The sequence below is a fragment of the Lissotriton vulgaris genome, chromosome 3_1 (assembly GCF_964263255.1).
Source record: "Lissotriton vulgaris chromosome 3_1, aLisVul1.2, whole genome shotgun sequence".
In the NCBI taxonomy this organism is placed as follows: Eukaryota; Metazoa; Chordata; class Amphibia; order Caudata; family Salamandridae; genus Lissotriton; species Lissotriton vulgaris.
In genome coordinates, this window is record NC_141689.1 from 63,017,245 (window position 1) to 63,042,976 (window position 25,732).

The 25,732-nt window shown below is 44.6% G+C and overlaps 1 protein-coding gene across 1 annotated transcript in view; it reads right to left on the bottom strand.

The window, feature by feature from the left end:
- LOC147725959 (uncharacterized) overlaps window positions 1-25,732 on the bottom strand; it is a 95,940-nt gene that overhangs the window by 51,711 nt on the left and 18,497 nt on the right. The window contains exons 2-3 of the mRNA XM_086960081.1: window positions 2,459-3,308; window positions 81-261 (exon numbers count right to left, since the gene is read on the bottom strand). Of these exons, the coding sequence (XP_086816207.1) occupies window positions 81-261; window positions 2,459-3,308 (1,031 nt within the window). The remainder of the gene's footprint in view (window positions 1-80; window positions 262-2,458; window positions 3,309-25,732) is intronic.

Here is a 25,732-nt window from a genome sequence, read left to right on the forward strand (position 1 = left end):
ATAATACAATTCAACATTGTTCCAAACAGGGGTCCTCAAAATCGCTAAGATACCTTTGGAAAACGTAAAAAAAGTCTCACCTCAGTTGTATTGACTTTTGTAAAATTCCAGACATTGGACGTAGTTGCCTTTGCGGACATACGGATGCCTGCTTTGCCCACTGTTGGAACGTTTGTTTCAAAGGTGGTCTCAGCCTCCATGCTACACTCAAAGCCATGCTCGTGGGTGAAGTGGCTCTCGGCTGAGTACACCTTATTGACCCTGAAATGAGGAAAGAGAGAACGTTTACAGAGATAAGAATAGAGACAATGCTAGTGAGACAGAAAGAATACCTGGGCATAAATGTTATGTGATGTGATGTGTATCTATAGAGCGCTCTATCATCTGGCAGGGTACCCTGGGGCTTTCTGGCACATCTGCCAAGTAGAGCTCTGGACAAATCTGGCGGTCCTTCAAACTACTGTTCATTAGTTTTCGACACTAATATCAACCCTATGTTTGCGTTGTGCCATAGTGAAAGGCACAAGGGCTGGTATGGAAAAAAGAATGAGTGAATATGTTCAATAGAATTGTATAAGCTAGCGTTTCTCCAATTGTTTAATAAACATTGAAAATTATTCAGAAAGCGTGAAGACACAAATTTCTTCATTCGTTCACTGTTTTATGTCTAGGTTTCAAGTGATGAAAAATGCCCGATTTTACAGCTTTTTCCCATATTCCTTTGGACAGAGACTTAAAAATACAGGCCAAGCCTGTAGAAAAAATCCAGCTAGCAGTCCTGGACCAATAGGCTGAGGGAGCGTTTTCCACAAGGCCCAGATACAACCAGGCAGAGCTTAAGTTGTTCTGCCAATCCCAGGGGCTGGCGCTATCTATGACTGGTCTTAAGTGTGATCATATGCCTCTTTGCCCCCCCAGCAGATGCCTCCTCCCCCTTACCTCACTCTGCTTTCCTTCACTGTCACTGTTTTTGCATCCTTCTCTCCCCATCTTTCCCCATTTTGTATTTTTCTCCTTCTTTTTTTGGGTCAAAGTCTGATGAGGAAATACAAGTTCCAGTCCTCAAAAAAGAGTGCCAGCGTGCCCCACCTGCAACCATCGCCCAAGCACCGAAGTCAGAGGTTGCAAGAGGTAAACTGTGTTCATTATGTAAGTAAATCATACAGATTTACAGGTAAACTGAAGATTGCTCTTTATATGGTCCTGGCAATCCGTGGTAACCCGCGATCCATACATACGCAAACATGGCTCCACTTGCCTTCAATCAAGTATCTGCAAGAGGAAATGTGATAAAACTAATGATACTAACGATTGTAGGAGTAATAATAACTTTATATAGCGCTTCAAACACGATTCTGTTTCTTAGCGCTTCAAAATATGTATTACTATGGGGCATATATACAAGGAGTAAATGCCACCAGAACATCACTTTTTGCGACGTTCTGGTGGCATTAAGTCATTTGACGTATTCACAAGGTGGCGTTAAGCCACTTAACGCTATGCAGCTTTTTTAGCGCCAGCATCAGGGAAAATGCAGGGGTGCACTGTATTTTTTGTAAATACAGCACATCCCAGCATTTTAAAACTGTTGGAGTGCGCCGTTACCAATTTTGGAGTAACACCGCAATCCACCAGTTTTTTTTAAATATGGCCCTGTGTATCTTGGAAATATAGCTACAACTATATTTATTTTCTTCTTCATGCCCAAATTTACTGGAGAATGGAATGTGACAACTGGTGTAAGCGTTAGTTATTATAACAGTAATTGATCATCTATGTATCGCCTAAACCTTACAAGCGTACTATAGCTCTGGATAACAGATGGTGACGTTTACCAAGCTCAGTGGTACTCAAGTGAGTAGCCACTGAAGACTGTAGAGAAGAGTAAGCCTCTGAAACTGACCTACAGGTTGTGAAGCAGAAGTGCAGCGTAATAACGCATGTGGTAGCGTTCCGGCTGTTGCACTGTGGAAATGTTCTCGGCTGGCCATACAAAGGGTTTGCATGGTTGAAGGACAAGGAATAGGACACATTACAACGCACACATTTACAACACCTGCCATTACAACGCGGCCATTACATGACTGGGTTGTTACGACGCATAGCATTACAACGCAAGTCATTACAACAACTTGCTGTAGGGGGGCGGTGGAGTTTGGAATAGTATAATTTACTATTCCAACTCCAGTTGTGCAACAGTAGGGAAGGAGTTGGATTTAAAATCCATCAGCTTCTGCATTGTAACGGCTTGCGTTGTAACGGTATGCGATGTAACAACACAGTTGTTATAATGACCACATTGTAATGGCATGCATTGTATTGACTTCGTTGTAAATGATGCTTCTCGTGGACAAGACATGTATGTAAGTGGTGAAGCAATGAGTATCAGAGCTGGATCAAGTATGATCTCTAAGCACATTCATTAAATCGGCCTAAAATGAAAAGGTGTGATACTTGCTCAAAGGTTGCCTTAAGGGGGGTCGTGCTGCCCTTGTTGTCATAGACCTTCTCGGTCACCACCTCCGGCTGCATCTCCTGGACCTTCCCGAGGTCCGTCAAGAATTCGACACTCAGCACCTTCTTGATGGTTTTATCGTCTGCAAATGCCAAACATTTATACTTGTGGTAGTCGCAACCCAATTTCCTCGCTCTTGTCAACCAGGGCTCATCTTTGTTGGTGGGTGGTCGTGCTGAGTATATGACCCCATCATCACGAGAAACACACCACAGATTCCCATCAGAGCTGAATCCCATGAAGTAGCTAATCTGATCCCAACCACTGGCTCCAACGACGATGCTCTGTGCCACCCAGTTGCCGTCCGTGGTGGACAGGGGTTGATTTCTTCGAAGTGATCCTTCGTAAACACCCCACATGCTGCCATCTGGGTCATAGCACAGCGCATCAAACACTTGCCATCCGCTGCCACCAATCTTAGCCGCCTGGCGAAAGATCCAGGGCACTTCTTCGTGTTCAGGCTCAGGTCCCCTGTACCAGGCACCAGCTTTGGTCACCGCAAAGAGTTTACCAGTGGGACTGAAATAGAGGAACTTACACTGGTCCCACCCACCTTTGCCGACACATTTGGCCTGAGAAAACCAGTCGCTCCATGGCGTGCAAGGTGATGGTCCCTTGAAGAGCTCATCTCCCCGCACAACAAACATCTGACCTTTTGGATTGAAGAAGACATGGCTGGAATTCTCCAGCTTCCCCAGGAGCTTTGCTCGCTTATGGTAATCATCCTCACTCGAAAGGGGAGGCAGACCGATTCTGCAGTTGTTGTCATTATCAATGGTGAACAGGACGGTCTCTAGGAAGCAAAATATAAACACCTGTTACTCATTCACCCTTCCAGCAGCTTGGAAAAGTTGGTGTGGCAATAGAGAATCCACCCGGCCTTCCCCCTCATAGCTCCTCCCCTTGAAACCACATTGCTCTGGTATATGTCAGGAGTAGTAAATACAAATACAGAAGTCCACTGACAACCACATGACTGGATTTCGCTCCAGTTTACTTCCTGGCATTGCCAGTTCTTTCTTTGCCATACACTGTTTCTGCCTTCCCTCTACAGAAAGTTGGTATCTTCATGTTTATTACGGTGGACATATGTCGTAAAAAATTGTCTGTTTGCATTCTAAAGTAGGCATAACTATAATACAACTATATTTTTTTTCTAATATTGGATACTCAGGCCCAGTTTTTCTAAGAACTTGTGTTAACTTTATAATTTCCCCAGTTTGTTTGGTTTAAATTGGGTTTGAATAGAAAGAATAATGCTTACTTAACTGTAACTTAGCTTTAACCCTAGCTATTTTCATTCATTCAAAATGGTTTTTATTTTTGTAATAAAAATCTTAGTGTCAAGAGTCATTAAATTGAGTGTTGTTAAGTGCAGTGTCATAGAGTATGGTAAAGGACAGTGTTGTGGGGTAGAATACAGTGGTGGGGAGTGGCGATGCATATAGTGTAGTAAAGTGTTATATAATAGACTGGCGTGGTGTGTCCTATAGTGGAGTGGAGTAGTGTGTTGTACAGTGGAGTGGCATGTTGTACAGTGCATTTGAGTTTCGTTCAGTGGAGTATCTTCAACTGTAGTGTCTGGAAGTCGAGTGTCGTGGAGAGGGGTGATATCAAGTGGAATAGAGTTGGATAAAGTGTTGTAGATTCGCATAGAGTGGGGTAGAGGGCTGTACAGTGCAGTGCAGGGGCATACAGTGTACTACGGTGTCTGGCAGTGGCATAGAGTGCAGTAGGGTGGTGTTGGGGCAGTTTTATGCTGTAAAGTTTAGTGTTGTAGAGTGGAGCAGAGTACATTAAAGTGTAGTACAGTGGTGTGTAATGGGCTAAACTGTCAAACAGTGTAGTAGAGTGACAAAGCATAGAGTGAACTAAAGTATTATATAGTAGCGTGCTGTCTCGTATTCTCCAGTGCTGTGGAGTGTAGTACACTTCAGTGGTGTAGTATACAGTAGAGTAAAGTGTTATAGAGTGGAATGGCGTGTCGTACAGTGGAGTGGTATGCCATGTTGTAGAGTGTGTGGAACTGTCATACAGTGGAGTACAGTGCAGGGGCATAGAGTACAGAATAGTGTTGTATTGTGTGGTGAGGTAGAGTGTTGTGTACAGTGTGCCACAGGGGAGAGGAATATAGTATTGAAGAGTGTAGTGGCATACAATGTCATTGAGTGTAGTGGCACACAATTTATCTATTAACTCATCATCTTCATCATCATCAAATAACTTTATTCAGTTATTTGTTTCAAAGCATCAAAGTATACAAAAATAAAACATTCATCTATTTACAAAATAAAAATATAAAAATCAAGTGCATTTCCAGATCTGGATTAAGAGAAGGCAGTAAAAGTGTTTAACAACAGCCCCCATTAAAATACATACAACACAATGTTAGTATAGCCTTCCTGCTGACAACCACGCTGCTTACAAGAGCATTGAAAAGAAGAAGAAGGGAGCTTTCATACAATACACAGTACATTAATTTTATTGTTCAGCACAAGACAATCGGGGGCAGTTAATATTACAATGCAACCTATGGTAAAAGCTTCTGTCGGGTTATCCAAAAGGCAAATATAAAGGGGCTAACGGCAAAAACTATTGGCCTGATACGTACGATTTTAAGATTCTATAAGCAATCTGGTATTGCCTTGCTCCTAAGTTTAGGCAGATTGGTTTTATCCACCTCCTGCATATCGTTTGGTATTTAGGGCAAAAGAAAAACACATGTTCTTCGGTTTCTTTTGCTTTAGTGAAGGCAGGAAAATAATCTATTAGTAAACCAACAGCCTCCTTTCTAGGAAACTTACCCCCAGATTCATGAAAAACATTTTCTGCGAATTCTAAATTGCGATTAATACCGAATCGCAATTTAGAATTAGCATAATGGGATTCATGAAAATCTGCGAGAAAAAATAGCGATTCGCATTCGGCCGCAAAAGCCGATTGCGATTTTTCCAAAATCGCAGAATAATCGCAAAATCTGACAATTTCCGTGTTGAAATTGCGATCTCGCTATTAGCGAGATCGCAAATTGCGATCTCGCTAATATCGAGATCGCAAAAACGGGAAGTCGCATTTCGAGCACAGTGATGACATCACAACCAGGAAGCAACCAGTTCCCTCCCTCATTCTGAATACTGAGGCTGAATTGGAAGCAGCACTGCCCAGAGCTCCACTCTAAACCACCTCCAGCTTTGAAAAAGGATACACCCCACTGCAGCAATGTCACAGGAAGCAGCAGGGGCCAGTTCCACAGGGAGAAATCGAAAAATTTAATTCTTTGAACAGGAGCTTGAACATCTGATTGAGGGAGTCTGTAAAGATCATGACAGACTGTTCGGGAAGGACTCCAGGAGGGTGCCAGAGGCCGACAAACAGCGACTTTGGTTGCGCATCCGCGCAAAAGTAAATTCAGTTGGAGTCACCCAGAGATCAATCGACGATCTCAAGAAGAGGTGGTACGACCTCCGAGGTAGTGCCAAGGAGAGGGTCGCCGAGAGGCTGGGTGAGCGCCTTGCAACAGGAGGGGGAGAGCCAACAGTCCCTCCCAATACCCCATTCGAGGACCTCGTTGATGACACATTGCAACCTGAGGCATGCGTGGGGGTTACCCGGCTGGACTCCTCCCGACTCACCCAAGAAAGCCAAGGTAAGTGCCATGCGACTGCGACCCTGTCCCCTAACAATGGCCATGACCCTAGAGCTACCCATAAGAAACCCCAGTCATGCAGCCCATGCAAAACAGAATATCCCTATTGCATTGTGGGACATGTCGTCTGACCACAATTTACATTCAGCCCCATACAGCCAGATATGTCCTAATAGAGTCAATCCAACAGCCAGTCAGGGAATGCTAGCCTGCATGCATGCTATGCTATGCTATAGTGATTTATATAGCGCACGGCTGCCTCAGCAAAGGGGCGTCCCGGCGCTGCGGAAGGACAGAGTACAGTGAGGTGGAGACGCTAGGGAGGGAACTATTGTTGAAAGAGGTGTGTTTTGATAGCCTTTCTGAAGACTAGGAGATCCTGAATCCCGCGGATAACTTCAGGGAGACTGTTCCATAGCTTGGCCGCTAGGAAACTAAAAGAGCGGCCGCCCACTCTAGCCAGTCTGGTGCGGGGGACGATCGCAAGATGCTGCCCCTCTGACCGGAGTACTCTCCTAGGGATGTACTTTGACAGAAGTGAGTGAAGCATAGGGGGGGAGGAGGTTTTAAGAATTTTGAAGGCGAAGCACAATGCTTTAAACTGGACCCTTTTGCCCACCGGGAGCCAATGCAGTTTCTTCAAGGTTCCTGATATAGAGGAATGGCGCGGGAGACCAACCAGAGCCCTGGCGGCCGCATTCTGAACTCTTTGCAATCTAGTGATTTCAGCTAGGTTAGCTCCCAATAAGAGGGATGGAGGCATGTAGCAACCTTCCATGTGAAAGATACATGTAATTAATCAACGTCCACTTTACATCACAGGTGGCGCTGAAAACACCAGCAGCGACAGTGAGGGGCTGCAAATTGATGATACTCATGAGGATTCTGAGGGTGACGCACATCCATCCACACAACAAGGTCCATCAGGGCAAGCACCAGCGCCAGCAGCCTTACCACCACCTGAAACGCCAGCGACAACAGGCGCACCACCATCGCTAACTGTCAGACCCATACCAGTGGCATCGGCAACACCAGCAGCCGCCAGGCCACCAACACAACGCACACCTACTGTGCCTACCCAGTCCAGCGGACAGGTCAGGGAGCGGCGCCAAAGTACACCACACGCCGGCAGGAGGGGGATGACTATGCGTGTGCCGGGTCTTTCAATAGAGCGCTGCATCCTGCGCGTCCACCAACAACAGGCACGACACCTTGCAGCAATACATATGCAGCTGCACAATACAGCCAGGAATGTTGGCCAGCTGTCTGACCGGATAGACCGAATGACCAAAGCTGTGGAGGCAAATACTGAGGCCATGCTGAGCCAGCGGGACCTCACCCGGCGCCGCCGCCGCCAGCTCCTAACACGCCTCTCGGCGTACACGCGCTCCAATTATTTAATTGGCAACGCAACATCCCAGCTGTCCCATAGACTATTGGCCATGCAAATCCAGATGGTCCAATGCTGCCAGGACAGGGTATCTTCTAGGCTAAAAAACTATGCTGTATCAATCACAGTCACCACAGAGACAGTATTAGCAAAATTATGATCAGCTACCCAGGTCCTCAGACCTACAGTATAATTTTGAAAAGTGGTCCACCCAAGCTTCTAGCTGGATGTGGAAACTAAGGGTGGAAACATTCTCTGAGCTACCCTTTGAGACAATATGCCAAAAAAGGCGACTGTCATTGCATTTTGCAGCTAATATCAAATCTTGCTAGTTTTTAGCGGCAAAATCTCACTTGGCTTTACTTAGCGCAGCAGCTCTGCTATGCTTCCTGTCTGCTAATTGCAGAACCCCCTTGGCTTTCTTGCATTTGTTTTTGGACCATTTGCTTTCCCCTGTACCAACAGGCCTTCTGCTAGAGCAATTTTTGGTGAAAACAGTTTGAAGAGCGTCAAAAAATTCTCGGTGCACTGATGTTATATGAATTGATTCATGGGATTGTGCACTTCCCAGACTACTACACAAGTTAGTCAAAAAAGTACAAAAATCTTCTATATTCTGGTGTATATGTCCTGATCTGCTAGAACTTTGGGCCAAGTGACTCTTTTACGATTGTTGGTTACATGGGGCTCTTCGATTCTAGAAATGCAACGTAACGGGTTCCTATCCAAGTCCGTGCCCGTCATTTTTAGCAACAAAGAATTACGTTCGCTGTCAGTCCTCTGGTCAATAGTCATATCCTCCACTAGAGACCAGATTCTTACATCAACAAAAATATAATCAATAACGCTTGTGCTAACACCCCTTTTAAAAGTGGCCTGTCTGCCTAAATCAGATTCAGTTCTCCCATGCCGGTGACTGAAGAAGCAATCTGCAGGGAGACTGATGATATACGTTGACAATGTTCTCCAGCTACCTGGATAGGAATGCCCCACACCTCATCCTCTTCCTCAAGTAAAGTACTTAATAAAAAAACGGGTTCAAATGAAGCGTTAAAGTCCCCGGCAACTAGGATTTTAGAGTTGGATTGATGTACTCCCAACAAAACATCTAGCAATGAAAGTACAGGAGATTCACTGCTATATGATTCTGACCTAGAGTAAACATTAAATAAGGTCAGATGTAAACCAGTTGGGACAACAAGCTGAATCCCCATCACATCTTGGGAATTTATAAGTATTTGCTTGTACTTGCAGGCTAAAGTGTTTTTCACAAGAATTATCTGCCCACTGCTAGCCCTACCCATTGTTTTGGGTGGGTTAGCTTCCACACTATATGTAGTATAGCCATTTAAGTGCACGCAATCTATAGCCCAGGTCTCTTTGAAGACACAGATATCGTTTTTACCTATGTAAGAGTACCATTCTGGGTCTTGGAGTTGAGAATGGATCCCCGCCAGGATCCAGGATATTAATGTTAATCTATTTTTTACCTCGTTATTAAATATGGGTAAGCACCCATAGATATCTACACTATGTGGTGGGACGTTGTCACTGATAGAATCGAGCAATTGTATTGTTTGATATGATTGCAACAAGGGCATAGTCCTAACTATACTAGTGATATTATTGGGTAACACATTGGTGATTGTAGTCAGTTGCAAATTACTAGTAATTAGTTTAGCAATATGGCTATCGCCCTGGGGTTGGGAATTGACTCATTATCATTAGCTAGGTGATCTAGGTGGAAGTAGACTTTGTGATTCTCTGCTTGATCGCAAACTGGAACTCTCAGGTTGGGATCACCCCTTGTGTAGCCACTAATTGCTCATCTGCTCTTGGGATAGGGTGAGCATCCGTCTTGGTGACAGAGTTGAGCCCTCTATAGTCCACAGAAAACCTAATTTCTCTCTTTCCACCCTGGGGTTGAGGTTTGGGGACCAAAACCACTGGGCTGGCCCAGGGGCACTCAGAGGGTTCAATAACCCCTAGCTCCAGCATCTTGTTGACTTCAGTTCAGAAGATTTCCTTGACTTGATCAGACTGTCAATAGATTTTATTCTTGACAGGTGCACTGTCACCAGTGACCAAATCATGGGTACACCAGTTTGTATAACCAGAAGTCAAGGAAAATAGCTTAGCATACTTCTGCAAGACTTGCTTGCAATACGTCTGCTGTTGGGCAGTTAGGGTGTCTGAAAAGACAACTCCATCCACTGACCCATCTTTGGGGCTGTATGAGAGGAAGTCAGGGAGTGGATCCCCATCAGTCACCATCAGCATGGTATTGTCAGCCTGTCATGGAAAAGCTTAAGGCGGTTCATCTGGATCACCCTTTTAGATGTCCTGCTTGTCTCCAGGTCAACCAAGGAAGGGGCCTCACTTTTCTTCTCTAAGATGGGGTAAGGGCCACTCCATCTGTCCTTGAGAGCCCTTGGTGCTACTGGCTCCGAAACCCACACCTTTTGCCCTGGTTGAAATTATATCACTGCAGCTTTTTGGTCATAGCAGTGCTTCTGAATCTCCTGGCTGGCCTCATGATTTTTGGAAGCTTTTTCCATGTACTCTTCCATTCTGGACCTTAGACCTAGTACATAGTCCACATTTTCTTGTTTGGGTTCTTGGTGAGGCTTCTCCCAACCCTCTTTTACAAGAAAGAGTGGTCCCCTCAAAGGATGGCCAAACAGAAGTTCAAATGGGGAAAACCCTCCTTCCTTCTGAGGCACCTCTCTGTAGTCAAAAAGCAATCATGGTAAGAGAGCATCCCATCTCCTTCTGAGTTTTTCAGGGTAGCCCGTTATCATGCCTTTCAATGTCTTCTTAAACCACTCAACAAACCATTGGTTTGTGGTGGATAGGGTGTAGTAAACGTGTATTGCACTCCACACTCTTTACAGATGTGTTATAGGTAAGTAGACATGAAGTTTGAACCTCTGTCTGAAACCACCTCTTCAGGAAAGTCTACCCTGTTGAAAACACCAATGAGGGCCTTGCCAACTACAGGGGCTGTAGTAGGTCTAAGGGGAATTGCCTCAGGATACCTAGTGGCATGATTCACTACCATTAGTATACACTTGTTTCCTGATGCTGTGGGAGGTTCAAGTGGACCCACTATGTTCACACCTACCCTTTCAAAGGGAACCCCAACCACTGGTAGTGGAATCAAGAGGGCCACTGGCTTGACAGGTGACACAGTAGCTGACAAACTCCTTTACTTTCTGAAATATCTGGGGCCAGTAAAAGTGGCTAACTAGCCTTTCCCAGTTTTGGTTTGGCCCAGAGGTCCAGCTAGGGGAGTGGCATGAGCTAAAGTTAGTAGGGACTCCCTAAACTTCGACGCACTACCACTCTCCTATTGGCTCCAGGATTGGGGCCTTTAGCCTCAGTGTACAGTAGACCCTCCTCCCAATAAACTCTGTGGGTACCACTGATATCTCCTTTTTCCTGGGTAGTAACTTGCTGCCTCAGGCTTTCAAGAGTTGGACAATCCTGCTGTCCAAGGCACAGCTCTTCCCTCGAGGTTCTCCCTGGGCCTAAGAGTTCAACCTGGTAAGCGGCAAGCTCTATGGGCTCAGTTCCCTCTGGGGTGTCCGAGTCCTCTCCATGAAGAGAGGGGTCCTCATCCTTCTGCTGAATAGTAGTTGTTTTCATAGTCTTCTTACCTATTCTCTTGGATGGTTGGGCCATACTTTCAGGCTCCAACACTTCTCTTTCACCCTCCTTTTGGCTCTGTGCTCTTGTTTTCACACACACAATCTCAGGAATATCCAGCATTGCTGCATGGGTTTTTAATTCTACCTCAGCCCATGCTGAGGTTTTGAGGTCATTACCTGGCAGACATGCAGCTGGAAGCTTTGGAGAGACCACTACCTGTTTTAGGGCAGTTCTCCCCCGTCTAATGTCACCATAGCCATTACATGGTTAGTAGTAACACTGTCAGCATTGGTTACTGGGTAAGTTTTCCCAATCAGATATTGGTCTGAGGAACCCAGTGTATCTCTTACCATAGAGACACTGGTACCTGTACCCCTCAGGGCTTCTATTCTATTCCCATTGATCTAAGGGTATTGCAAGTACTTCTTTAAGTTGGGTGGCCACAGAGCTAAAGTGGCAAACACAACTTCCCCTTCTGTGACTAGAACTGCTTCAGTGTGCATCCCGATTTGCTCTTGGCACACTGCCGATCCCACCTGGAGACTGGCTACACCAGGAGTAGCTGTAGGAGGACTATGGGCTTCTTGTTAGGACAAGTAGCATCTCCAGTTAAGCGTCCCAAATTCTTATAGTTGTTACACCAGGCCTTTGAGGAATCAAAGTTTCCCCTGTACCTATTAATGGACTGGGAAGAGTTCTGTGTCCCATCCCCCTGTTTAGGTTTTGGGGCCCTTTTGAAGACTCAGGCATTTTATCTTCAGGATTCTCACCACCTTTCCCCTGGAGAGGTTTTGTAAACCCTTTCTTTTGGTCAGCCCCAGTGGTTGTTTTTATCACTCTTGTCTTGACCCAATGGTCTGCCTTTTTTCCCATGTCTTGGGGAGAAATTAGACCTAGGTCTACCAAATGCTGATGTAACTTTTCATTAGTGCAATTACTTAAAATATGTTCCTTCATAAACAAATTGTAAAGTCCATTGAAATCATGCACATTGTGTCCAGTTAACCAACCAACTAGTGTCTTAACTGACTAGTCACCAAAGTCAATCCAGGATCGAAGTCAATCCCCTGAATCTAATTCCACATTCCTCAATTGTGAGTCCAAATCCCTCAATCAGAATTCTCTTCATGAGGCCATAAGACCAAGCCTCTGTAAGGGTCAGGAGAACAGTTCCCAAAGGAGTACCCCCTAGTGTGACTTCTTCACTTTTCTCATTTCACACGTCCTCTCAAAGGCTGTGAACCATTTTGTGATATTGTCGCTTTCCTCATATTTAGGAACAATCCCTTTGTGGATTTTAGGATAATCAGATTGCTCACTAGCCTTATTAAGTAAATTACTGCCACCATTGATGGGTACTAGGCCCATTTCTGATCTCCCTCTCTAGAGCCAGGAGTACGGTCTCTAGATCCAATCTTTTGGTCAACCTTGCTAGAAGGTTGTCCTCCTCATTGAGGCTGTCCTCAATGTCTTCAGTAGAACCTGGTCCACCTGTGTGGACTCTAGTTACAGAGAGGTTTACTCTTGGGTCAGGGCCACTGGGGCCCTTCTCTCGCTGTGAAGTGAGGAGGTGTTCACCATTCTTAGAGGGGTGATCCTTAGCATACCAAGCCAACCACTCATTGAGCTTTTGTTTGGTGAGATGGACCCCCATGGAAGACTTTTAGTAATTTGATAAAATTTGCCAATTCACAAATCAGAATTCTAAAGACAATTTAAGAGTTCTGTTGTGTGATCAGGTGGTAACCAAGTTAGTCCAACAAATGCAAAGTTGTATATCCCACCGCTGATCCACCAATGTAGGAAGTTGACTCTGCATATACTATGCCAAAATGAGGTATAGTGTGTACAGAGTCCAGTGGAAACCCCAAAGGTAAGGAGAGGTAAAAGTAGATAGCACCTTACTCTCTATTTGTGGTAGTGTGGGCGAACAGTAAGGTGTTATCACAGGGTAGTGTTAAGCATTTGTTGTACAACCCAATCAGCAAATAATTGCACACACTCAAACACTGAACCGGGACCAATTTGCTTTGTATAAAAATATTATTTAGTTATATTTATTTCATATAAGCAAGCAAGCCTGGCACAGGTACGTGATTTATACTTTGCAGTAGCAATACAGTTTGAATTACAGTTGAATATATACCTTGGTTTGGTTACAGTGGAATTACTGAAAATGCAATACCTTGAAATATTGTACATATACTTCATAATGACTTTTCAATAGCTGGTCATGTATATTACCATGCAGATTACTTTTCTTACTCTGTGTAGTATACCTGGATACTGCACACAGTTTTATAGCCTTTTATAGATTTTCCAACTCCATACTTAGAAACGTTTTCCTTGTAAACAGTCAATGATATCCTATGGCAGGAAATAGAGTTATCGGTTAACAGGTAAGTACTTTGTTGGGGGAGTTGGTTTTCTGGAGTTAGACTCAGGGGTCTCCCAGGGTCGAGGATATACTCTAAAAGCACCCTCAGCAGCATTAGGGCAGCCGGCTGCAGAGTGTTGAGGCCCAATGTTATCCAATGGATAATGGGGGGCTCTGGTTGGTGGCTGCTCAAGTGCAGGCTACAAGGTTGTCGGAGCAAAGCTCCTGGAATTTAGCTCAGGGCAAATGGGGGTTCAAGTTATCACCAAAGGTACACCCTCAGCGGCACTAGGGTGGCTGGTTCAGAGTGCTGTTTTGGCGTCGGGTGCCTGGTTACTTTCAATGTGTATTCTCCGGTTTGCAAACACACTGCAGACTCAGGGACAAAGGTCTTCGGGGAGCGACCCCCACTTGGAGAGGTAAGTTGGGATGCTGGGGTTGAGCTAGACACCGTCAGTTGGGCCACCCAAGGCTGTGGGGTATCGGGTGCAGGGGTGTCTTTTAGGGTCAGATCTTCTTACCAGCTCCTGGTTGCGGTTAGGGGGACCGTCCGGATTGAGGCTGCAGGTGTCGACTGGAGGCTTGAAGCAGGTCAGGGATCACTGGATCTGGGGTGAGGATCGCAGGGAGACCTCCTCGTGGTGTTGGGCCACTCGAACTCGGGCCATGGGCGATGGGTGCAGAGTGGTGCAGACTTGTGGATTTTGCCAGAGCTGGAGTCGGTGGGTGAACAAATCTGCTGTTCACGGGAGACAAGGTCTTTTCTTTGTAAATGCTTGATTAATTGAGAGCAACCCCTTAGCACACCAGGGGAATAGGGTACTTGCAAACAGTGAAAAAAGAAAAGGACCCCTTGGCGGACAACACTTAAGATACAATCAGATGCTATCTTGCGTACACCATAGTAGGCCCATGTATTAGCAGTGGTCTCTAATACTTGTGATAGACAAACAGAGACATTTTTATAAAAAGTCACTTTTTTATTTTTGGGTAAAAAAAACACGTCATAGATATTACATTTCATAAAAACAACAAGTTATAATTTCATTAGAAACATACACAATATCATCACCACAATGTTCATCTGAAATTCATAAATCTATTACTAACACACTGTTTTTCAGACAACAACTTGTTATCATACTGTATCCACTAAATAAAAAGGGGAAAGAGGAGGAGAGACAAACACAGACGTTTCTATTTGTCAAAGGAGTTGCACATAAAAAAAAACAATATTCAATAATTTCTGCAAGATGGTAGGGACAGAGAGTTGTGCTTCACCTCGCTTCCCCCACCTGAGGGGTGTGGTTGGCAAAGTTCGGCGCTCCTCCCGTCCTCATTTGGTTTTCCCACCGATTCTCCTGCCCAAAGTGGGGATCAGAACCGGTGGTGACCAGTTTCTGGTCTTTGTTTGCCCTAAGTTGGCAGGGTATACCCAGACGTGGTCCCTTGCTCACTCTACCACTGGATTCAAGATAGCCTGGCTGATGAGGATTATGAATCCGAAACTGGTCCCAGGATGCTTGTTTCCGGTCCAGGGAAGACATGACTTGGCAGTTCGGGCTAGAATGTTTCCATGAGGCACAGGGTCAGACTGATTTGCCTATAGCCATGTCTGAACTGGGTGGTGGACAGAGCTAAAGAATGGTGATGGATTAAACCCAGATCAGTTGACTGGGGGTGAGTGTTTGATTTGCTCAAACACTCCGTCCATCATCCCCTTTTGGTATCACAGTTTCTGGAAGCAGCAAAAGGCCTGGGGAAGCTCACAAAGGTGGCACCTCATTGTAGGATGTGCATTGTTTCAGACCCCGAGAGCAGCAGGCTCTAGACACAGGGGTCCAGAAACATGTCTGATGGTGGCATCTGGGGAGCAGCCACTCAGCCTGGACACTAGTATTAGAACATTTTTCAGGGGGCATTTTTCATTAAATCCCACAATGTCATCAGTGTGTCTTTAATGAGCTGAAACGTTCGTACCAAACTTCCCAGTTTTTAGTTAAGCCATTATGGTTTGTGATGCCAAACTCCCAGCATCATACACTCTTAATGGCATTACTGCAGTTACAATGTCTAAGAATTGGCTTGGACACTGTAGGGGTACAGGGCTCATGCACCTGTACCCTCACCACTGGTATAATGCACTCAGCTAGAGGGGTGGCTTATCAATGCAGGGCAGTGGGTTGTAGGCATGGCAGACAGGATGTGTGCCATGTCGACTCTTCACTTTGTTCGGCACCAAAACATGTAGCCTGCAAAGGCAGTGTGTGAGTGTAAAGGTACATGGCCTCTAAGGGTGGCACAATAAGTGCTGCAGCCCTTACTAGCTTTCCCTAGTCACAGTGCCCCATTTACCAGGGCCTGACCTGTGTCCAAAAAGTGCCAATTGGGTTTGGTCTTCAATGCAGTTTTAGGGAAAGAACATAGGACCTAGGTACCTGTTTGACAGGAGCCCAGGGCACACTCAGTGAAAGTGCATTAGCAGTTCAGCAAAAAGTGGGGGCAAGCATGCAGAAAGAGGGAACTTGTTCACACTTGTATGCTGTCCTTGTGCAGGCATTGAATGAGGAGGGGGTGAGGGACAGTGTTGACGATGGCAAAAATATAGAGTAGGATGGTGCCAAGGCCTCTTACATTGCCTCTACCATTACTCAAGTGCAAAATTGTCCTCGGACTCTTTTTGCCACTGTAAAGAAACTCACAGGAGCTGATACCACTCCCTCCTTGCCGGATCTGAATGGTACACAATGTAATGCCATTGCGGATTTCTTTATATCTAAGGTTGAGGGCATCTATCAATCTTTGGCCTCCCTTCCACAACCAATTGATTCCCTCCAACCTGGTTTTTCTTGCAATGTTTCTTTCTCTCCCACTGTGTTTATCCACAACTGGCTACCATTTGATGACTCTTCCTTCCTGTCTTGTCTAAACAGCATCAGGTCAGGTTCTCCGCGGGACTGTCGTCCAGGCCCTTGTGATGTCTCGCATTGACTATGGCAATGTGCTTTATCTTGGAGCGGATAAAGCAACAATTAATAAACTCCAAGTGGTACAGAACTCAGCCGCTCGCCTCTTGCGCAATGTTCCAAGGAGAACGTCCGCAATGCAAGCTTTGCGTGACCTGCACTGGCTGAGAATTTCAGATCGTGTGACCTTTAAAACTTTGTGTTTTTTATTCAAGATCTGCCAGGGTTCGGCCCCTATCTACCTTCATAACCTTGCCCAGCCTTATTTACCTGGCCGTTCCTTAAGGTCATCTAACAATGGTAATCTTTTGATTCCAAGAATTCGACTGGCAAAAATGGGAGGTCGATCATTCGCATATCTTGGACCAAAGATGTGGAATGCTCTCCCGCTGGCGCTAAAAACAGAAACTAATCTTCTGGCTTTTCGTAAAAAGTTGAAGACTTTTCTGTTTTGATTTCCCCTGTTCGTGATCTCTTCTTTTTGCACTTGCTTGTTTTCTTTCTTCAGTCTGTCCCTGGCGCCGGGAAACCCATTGCGGGTAGCTGAGCGCAATATAAATTCAATAAAATAAAAATAAAATAAGAGATGCTGTGTCTCCTCTGTCCATGATCAGTCGGATGGCATTTTTGGTGGCCATGAGGGGATCTTGGTGCTGTGGTTAGGCATGATCCCAGATTGGATTAGGTTGAGGAGGTTGTTGTTAGGGAACGGATCCAGTCATTTGTTCATCACTTTTTCTAGGATCTTTCCAGGATAGGGCTGCAAAGAGATTATTCGGTAGTGGTCCAGCATCTTAGGGTCTGCTGAGTGTTTCGTCAGGAGGGGGTGTATGGTGGCTTGCTTAATGGCATCCGGGAAGGTAGTTATGCTAATGGAGTAGTTGCGTACCAAAGTCAAGGCTGTATAGATTGGGCTCAGTCCTTTGGTGAAGATGAAATGTGGGCAGGGATCTGACCGAGCTCCAGAGTAAATGGATTGCATAGTTGCTGTAGTTTCTGCCAGTGTGATTATGGGCCAGTAGGTCATGATGGCATCCAGGGAGTTTGTCTCATCAGGCAGGTAGACTGAAATAGTAGATGGGTCCAGCTTGGGTTTCAATTTGGTGTAGATGTTGCTGTAACTAAAACAGTGGGAGAGCTGGGTGATGGTTGTAGATCTGTTGGTGAAATCCTTTATGATGGTAAAAATGTGTTTGTCCTGTTTTTGATGTATTCTGTCAGTACTGACTGCTTGATGGATCTGTTTTGTTGGTGACAGTACCTCAAGGGTGATTTGTAATTGCTTTTTTATGTTTCACTTTGGGTCTCTCTCCATCTATGTTCAAGTTGCCTGTAGTGAGGTTTGGGGAGTCCTAGTTCTTTTACGGCCCAGCTTGCTTCATCCTGGATTTGATAGAGTTGGTGGTTTTGAGCAGAGCCAGGGTGTCAGTGACAGAGGTAAACAAGGTGTTGAAATATTGATAGATTGCAAGAGATCATTATGGTGTAGTGATCAGTAGACTTGGAGCTCTGTGGTCCTTTTCTCTTCCTTGTTGCATTTTCTTTGGGTGATTTTGTGAGGTGTTAGTCAGCGCTGGTGTATGACTGTGTGGTCAGTCCAGACAAAAGCTTGTTCACCAAGATGTCATTGAAGTTAGTGAAGATGGGGACAAGGAGATTTCTGGGGGTGTGGGTAGGGTCTTTCACTCGTTGGTCGAGGAAAAGTGTGGTCAGGTCTATCAAGATGTTGCTGGTGTTGGTGAGGTTCTCCTGGCAGTAATTAAGGTCACTGAGGAGGATCAAAGAGCTGGAGCTCAGCACCATGGGAGCAATGAAATCTGAGATCGAATAGCCAGTGTCAGATCATGAGCCAGGAAGCCTGGTGTTCTAGATGGTTACTAGTGGACGTAACTGAGGAGTGTATCTTTTCTTTGAAGCTGATGGCTAGTTGCATTTATGGGAGGGGAGGGGGTTGGTCTGGTGATGCTGTTGGATGTTGTCTGAATGAGCCAAGTTTCTATCAGGAAGAGCAGGTCTGGTGAGATGTAATGTAATGTAATGTAATGAGATGTCATGCAGGAGGTTCAAAACTTCAATGACATGTTTGCCATTCAAGCCGGTGTTGAGGAGCAGGCAGGTCATGCACTGCTAAGAGTTGTGTGGGGTGGTGTGGATTTTACTGTTGCATATGTAGGGTGGTGGAAGGGGATGAATGAGGTTGGGGTGCGAGAGAAGTGACAGAAAGTACAGGAGAATGCACCTTTTGTGTTGGCCTGGAAGATCTGAGTGCAGTGCTGAGAGAAACGTCTGGTGTTCAGGGATTTGAGAGCTGCTGTAGAGTAGTGTCTTAGAGTGCAGTGGGTGGGTGGAGTACTGGGATTAGGCACTGGGTGCAAATGGGCTCAGACGGGCTTGCCTTTGACATACCAGCAGCGTGGCTCCTGCTGTATGCATCTGCCAACAAACACACAAGGGCCTTGACTCTTAACTCAGCAGGCTGAGTCCAACCAAAACTATGTAGCAAAACAAGGGCCAACGCTGAGAAGTTCAATTTACCAGCAAATAATTTACAAGAGTAGCTGTTTTGAATAGAGCAAAAACAACTTGCTTAAGGTATAGCAATGTACGAGGTTCATTCTCTTTCGTTTTTAATTTTTTTTCACTTATTATAACACTATTTTAGTTCATGGGAATACAAACAAATTTATATACAATATATACATGAACAAACATCAATCGCAGTGAAACATTTGCGCACTTCATACATACTTGGCCATTCAATCATACAAAACACATTCACACAAACAAGACCTAAAAGAGACTAAACAAAAAAATGACTAAACAGAAAAAATAGGTCCATGTAATGGTTCTAAATCAATGGAAACAATCCTTTCATAATTTAAATTTTTAGAGTCTTAGCAGATCAGAGTTCAAAGAGAGAGTCCACATCTCTTGTAGATAGTGAAAGGGTCGTTGTGAAACACCAGTTGTAAACCAAATACGGGACAGGGTAAGGGAAGGGCAGATCATTTCACACACCCGAGTGAAGGACAGACGCCTTCCCTTTGCCGCTCCTCTCAAGCAATAAGGAGAGAATTGAATATATCGGCGAGCCAGAAGCAAACACGCCAGCGGCCCCTGGGAACACTTTATCTTTTGGAAATACTTGGTGACTTCGCTTTTTGAATCGACCCTTTCACGTTTTGTGGATTAGCCAGATGGCTTAAGAACCCTATTGGTCCTGAGGAGAACCCCACCATTAAACAGGGGTTCGAAACGCGTCGACCGACCCTGTCCCGTATTTGGTTTACAACTGGTGTTTCACAACGACCCTTTCACTATCTACAAGAGATGTGGACACTCTCTTTGAACTCTGATCTGCGAAGACTCTAAAAATTGAAATTACGAAAGGATTGTTTCCATTGATTTTGAACCATTACGTGGACCTATTTTTTCTGTTTAGTCATTTTTTTGTTTAGTCTCTTTTAGGTCTTGTTTGTGTGAATGTGTTTTGTATGATTGAATGGCCAAGTATGTATGAAGTGCGCAAATCTTTCACTGCGATTGATGTTTGTTCATGTATATATTGTATATAAATTTGTTTGTATTCCCATGCACTAAAATAGTGTTATAATAAGTGAAAAAAATGTAAAAACTAAAGAGAATAAATCTCGTACATTGCTATACCTCAAGCAAGTTGTTTTTGCTCAATTCAAAACAGCTACTCTTGTAAATTATTTGCTGGTAAATTGAACTTCTCAGCGTTGGCCCTTGTTTTGATACATAGTATGCATCTGCCAAGCACAGCACTAAGCTGCAACTATGGGATGGTGCAGTGGGCGAGTGAGAACTAGGAGCAGCAGGAACGCTAGTGAAAGCATGACATTAGTTAATAAATGGGAAGGCCATGGCGGGATGGGTACCAGTGAGAAAAAGGCTGGGCACATCTGGCAAAAAGGGAAGGAAAAGGGACTTTTTATAAAAACCAACAAACATTAGTGACATAACTGACAAACATGTGCAAAATTATCCCATTTTACAACAACATAAATGGTTTCACCAAGATCATGGTGTTCCGTCTTTTACAATATGGTTCAACTACCTCCTTATAATGCTTTCACAATTATTTTAGATAGGGGGAGTGACTAAAGACTTGAAGTCCGTTTATCTGGTTTGTCTAAAAAGTCCATTTCAATGTTTGTTGTTATGAATTTGATTATATAACAACTATATATATTTTTGACAAGAAGTTCACAAAATATATATTTGTGTGAATATAAGTATATTGTGTGGTGTATCTCTCATTCTTCTTGTTTAAGATTAAATACAAACTATTGTGATAAAAAAAATCTTCCAGTGAGGTATGATTGCAAACTGTGTTTGATGAAGTCCTCTCAAAGTCTAATAGCCATTGGATGAGGCCCTGCTAAGGGCTGGTTTTGGTACGAAAAAAATCAGATTGGAAGAAATGCAAAATTAGTGGTTGCAATATTCTATGCACCTCTGTCTGTTCAGGATTTCTACTTTACGACTTAGCGCCTGATTAAGATGCAGGCTGAAATGGTTCAGACCCTCGGTCGGAGCCCTTCAGCCCGCATCGTAATCGGGTAGACGGATTACTTTCCGACTGACCGATTTTGATGGGTCGGTCGGACGGGGAATCGAATTGGGTTTCCGAATGGCCTCCGGAGGCTCGTAGGGCCAGTATGTCATTCAGAAAGCCTTCAGTAATCCCTCACTCGGCTCTTTCCAGCCAAGGAATTACAATGGCATATTTAGACTTTTTGTGCCCACCTTTCTGACACAGAAAGGGTTTGGGACTCTGTCTTTGGGGGCCCCTATTGGGGCCCCACATGGGTGCAAGGCCACCGAATTGCAGTCTATGGGGCACCTATGGTGCTCCCCTGTTAATACCTGCGCCCGGTGACAGGAACCTTTAGAATGAACTGCACCTCTGTTCGGAACATATGCTCCCATTGTATAGGATTGCGACCCAACAGGGTTCCGTCGCATCCTACTTGCTGGGCTGGAACCGATGACTGGAGGTCGTTCAGTTCCAGTTACCAGATGATGCCGGACGGATTCGGGTCTGTCTGGCATCATAATCTGGCTCAAATTCCTCCAGTGGGGCAAGCTTCAAATCTGTATCTGATGAAGTCAGGCATCTTTGCCACGAGGTCCTGCTGATGCTACAGGTGTTTTGGAAGACCATAAATTCTCTAACTCCACAACTTGTCATACTTTCTAGAACAATTCCTTTCAGGCTCTCTTAAGGCTCTTAGGAAATCAGAGACAGCATTTAGGGTTCAGGTTTCACTCTCTGGCAGAGGTCACAAGCAAGGTTCAGTCCTGATCCAGTTGCTGCAGGTCAGCTGGGTACTTAAGGAAAAGGCCCCAGAAGTGTGTTTTGTCCTATTAGCCACACAGGCACCAGCCAACTGACCCTTGGAGTGCACTTCTTTGTCCAGTATACAAGAGAGAGCATGTCCACTCCTTCAGGATTCCTTTCAGATCACAAACCACAGGTCTAGTCCTGTTCTGATCTTTCCAGCTCCATAACTGTTTGGGGTGCCACATTTATTCTCAGCTTGAGGGTGGAGGTGACTCCCAGACAAACCATAAACAGCATGGTAAAAGTTGCTGGGATCAACTCTACCCAGTTATTCAGTAGTTCCTGTTTACCTTAATGCACCCAGTCCCAAAATATGATGCAGCAGCAAAATTTCAAGATGGCGAAAGCCACACAAAGCTTAGGCTCTGAATGCCGCGGGGGTATATGTGAGTGTCATAGAGGAATCACTAGTGTTCGTTCACATCTAATACTAAACTCTAGTTTGAGACAGACACTGTACTCACAAAAAAACAGCGAGAGATTTCTGGCAGGTCAAAAGCAGGGTCCTTCAGCAACCTGACGGGGATCCACAATTACTTTGCAATCCTGTTTTTCTGCTTTCATGGAAACCCAAGTGCTACATGTGGCGTACCAAACTTGTCAAATAGTACTTGACAATGTGCTGAGCCCCTACCCTGCATATTCTGTTCGGAGGAGTCCATCCTGCCCAGTCAGTTCAGCCTATTTTTTGCTCTTAGTAGGTATCTCACACCTTTTTTTCACCTATCAAGGCTGAGTTAAGGTTGAGAGCTGGACGAGACATTATCAAATTTTTTTAAAGTTACATTTCTCTAATATTTATAAAAAATCCGATTACACCATTAAATGGGAAGTTAGTAACTGTAAAAAAACAGTTGGTTGATTACTCTTATTGCTGGTCCCCTTCCTGAGATATAGTATTACTATTTCAATCTGTACTCTGGTTTTCTACAAAGTGCAGCTAGACCTGTCATAGTGAAAATAGCTAGGAGAACTTTGTCACTGAAGGTACAGGGTAAAATGTACTGTCCACATGTCCTGCAATGCACCCTATCTTGAGGGATTAAAGACTTAAATAGGGGTGACTTAATACCTAAAAGTGAAGTCTTTACTTGCCAAACTGTGTTTATTTTCACAGGCCACAGTGTATGCTTACCCTCGAATAACAAGGCTACACCCGCTACGCCTGAAGTCATGTTTCCATAGCCACTATAGTGGATTGCACAATACAAAAGGTGCTGCAATCCACTAGTGGCAAATAACTTCCAGGCCGGGCTTGCAAATTATACACCATATACTAGGAACATATTGGCAAGTAAAATATACCAATGAGAAATGGGCCAGTTCAACCATGTTGTAAGGAGGAGCACATGAGCTGAACTACTGATTAGCAGGGATGCATGGAGTTCAAAAACCAGCGAAAATATAGGTTCCAGCAGAAAGAAAAAAATCAAGGATGACTATGGAGAAAAGGTCGATTTCCTACAGTCTTACAGACTTTTGATATCACAGTGTCTGCAGCCCAGGTAAAAGGCAGGACAAGAGTTCTGTGTCCCATCCCCCTGTTTAGGTTTTTGGGGCCCTTTTGAAGACTCAGGCATTTTATCTTCAGGATTCTCAGCCCTTTCCCCTGGAGAGGTTTTGTAAACCCTTTCTTTTGGTCAGCCCCAGTGGTTGTTTTTATCACTCTTGTCTTGACCCAATGGTCTGCCTTTTTTCCCATGTCTTGGGGAGAAATTAGACCTAGGTCTACCAAATGCTGATGTAACTTTTCATTAGTGCAATTACTTAAAATATGTTCCTTCATAATCAAATTGTAAAGTCCATTGAAATCATGCACATTGTGTCCAGTTAACCAACCAACTAGTGTCTTAACTGACTAGTCACCAATGTCAATCCAGGATCGAAGTCAATCCCCTGAATCTAATTCCACATTCCTCAATTGTGAGTCCAAACCCCTCAATCAGAATTCTCTTCATGAGGCCATAAGACCAAGCCTCTGTAAGGGTCAGGAGAACAGTTCCCAAAGGAGTACCCCCCAGTGTGACTTCTTCACTTTTCTCATTTCACACGTCCTCTCAAAGGCTGTGAACCATTTTGTGATATTGTCGCTTTCCTCATATTTAGGAACAATCCCTTTGTGGATTTTAGGATAATAAGATTGCTCACTAGCCTTATTAAGTAAATTACTGCCACCATTGATGGGTACTAGGCCCATTTCTGATCTGGCTCTCTAGAGCCAGGAGTACGGTCTCTAGATCCAATCTTTTGGTCAACCTTGCTAGAAGGTTGTCCTCCTCATTGAGGCTGTCCTCAATGTCTTCAGTAGAACCTGGTCCACCTGTGTGGACTCTAGTTACAGAGAGGTTTACTCTTGGGTCAGGGCCACTGGCGCCATTCTCTCGCTGTGAAGTGAGGAGGTGTTCACCATTCTCAGAGGGGTGATCCTTAGCATACCAAGCCAACCACTCATGGAGCTTTTGTTTGGTGAGATGGACCCCCATGGAAGACTTTTAGTAATTTGATAAAATTTGCCAATTCACAAATCAGAATTCTAAAGACAATTTAAGAGTTCTGTTGTGTGATCAGGTGGTAACCAAGTTAGTCCAACAAATGCAAAGTTGTATATCCCACCGCTGATCCACCAATGTAGGAAGCTGACTCTGCATATACTATGCCAAAATGAGGTATAGTGTGTACAGAGTCCAGTGGAAACCCCAAAGGTAAGGAGAGGTAAAAGTAGATAGCACCTTACTCTCTATTTGTGGTAGTGTGGGCGAACAGTAAGGTGTTATCACAGGGTAGTGTTAAGCATTTGTTGTACACACCCAATCAGCAAATAATTGCACACACTCAAACACTGAACCGGGACCAATTTGCTTTGTATAAAAATATTATTTAGTTATATTTATTTCATATAAGCAAGCAAGCCTGGCACAGGTACGTGATTTATACTTTGCAGTAGCAATACAGTTTGAATTACAGTTGAATATATACCTTGGTTTGGTTACAGTAGAATTACTGAAAATGCAATACCTTGAAATATTGTACATATATTGTACATATACTTTATAATGACTTTTCAATAGCTGGTCATGTATATTACTTTGCAGATTACTTTTCTTACTCTGTGTAGTATACCTGGATACTGCACACAGTTTTATAGCCTTTTATAGATTTTCCAACTCCATACTTAGAAACGTTTTCCTTGAAAACAGTCAATGGTACCCTATGGCAGGAAATAGAGTTATCGGTTAACAGGTAAGTACTTTGTTGGGGGAGTTGGTTTTCTGGGGTTAGACTCAGGGGTCTCCCAGGGTCGAGGATATACTCTAAAAGCACCCTCAGCAGCATTAGGGCAGCCGGCTGCAGAGTGTTGAGGCCCAATGTTATCCAATGGATAATGGGGGGCTCTGGTTGGTGGCTGCTCAAGTGCAGGCTACAAGGTTGTCGGAGCAAAGCTCCTGGACTTTAGCTCAGGGCAAATGGGGGTTCAAGTTATCACCAAAGGTACACCCTCAGCGGCACTAGGGTGGCTGGTTCAGAGTGCTGTTTTGGCGTCGGGTGCCTGGTTACTTTCAATGTGTATTCTCCGGTTTGCAAACACACTGCAGACTCAGGGACAAAGGTCTTCAGGGAGCGACCCCCACTTGGAGAGGTAAGTTGGGATGCTGGGGTTGAGCTAGACACCATCAGTTGGGCCACCCAAGGCTGTGGGGTATCGGGTGCAGGGGTGTCTTTTAGGGTCAGATCTTCTTACCAGCTCCTGGTTGCGGTTATGGGGACCGTCCGGATTGAGGCTGCAGGTGTCGGCTGGAGGCTTGAAGCAGGTCAGGG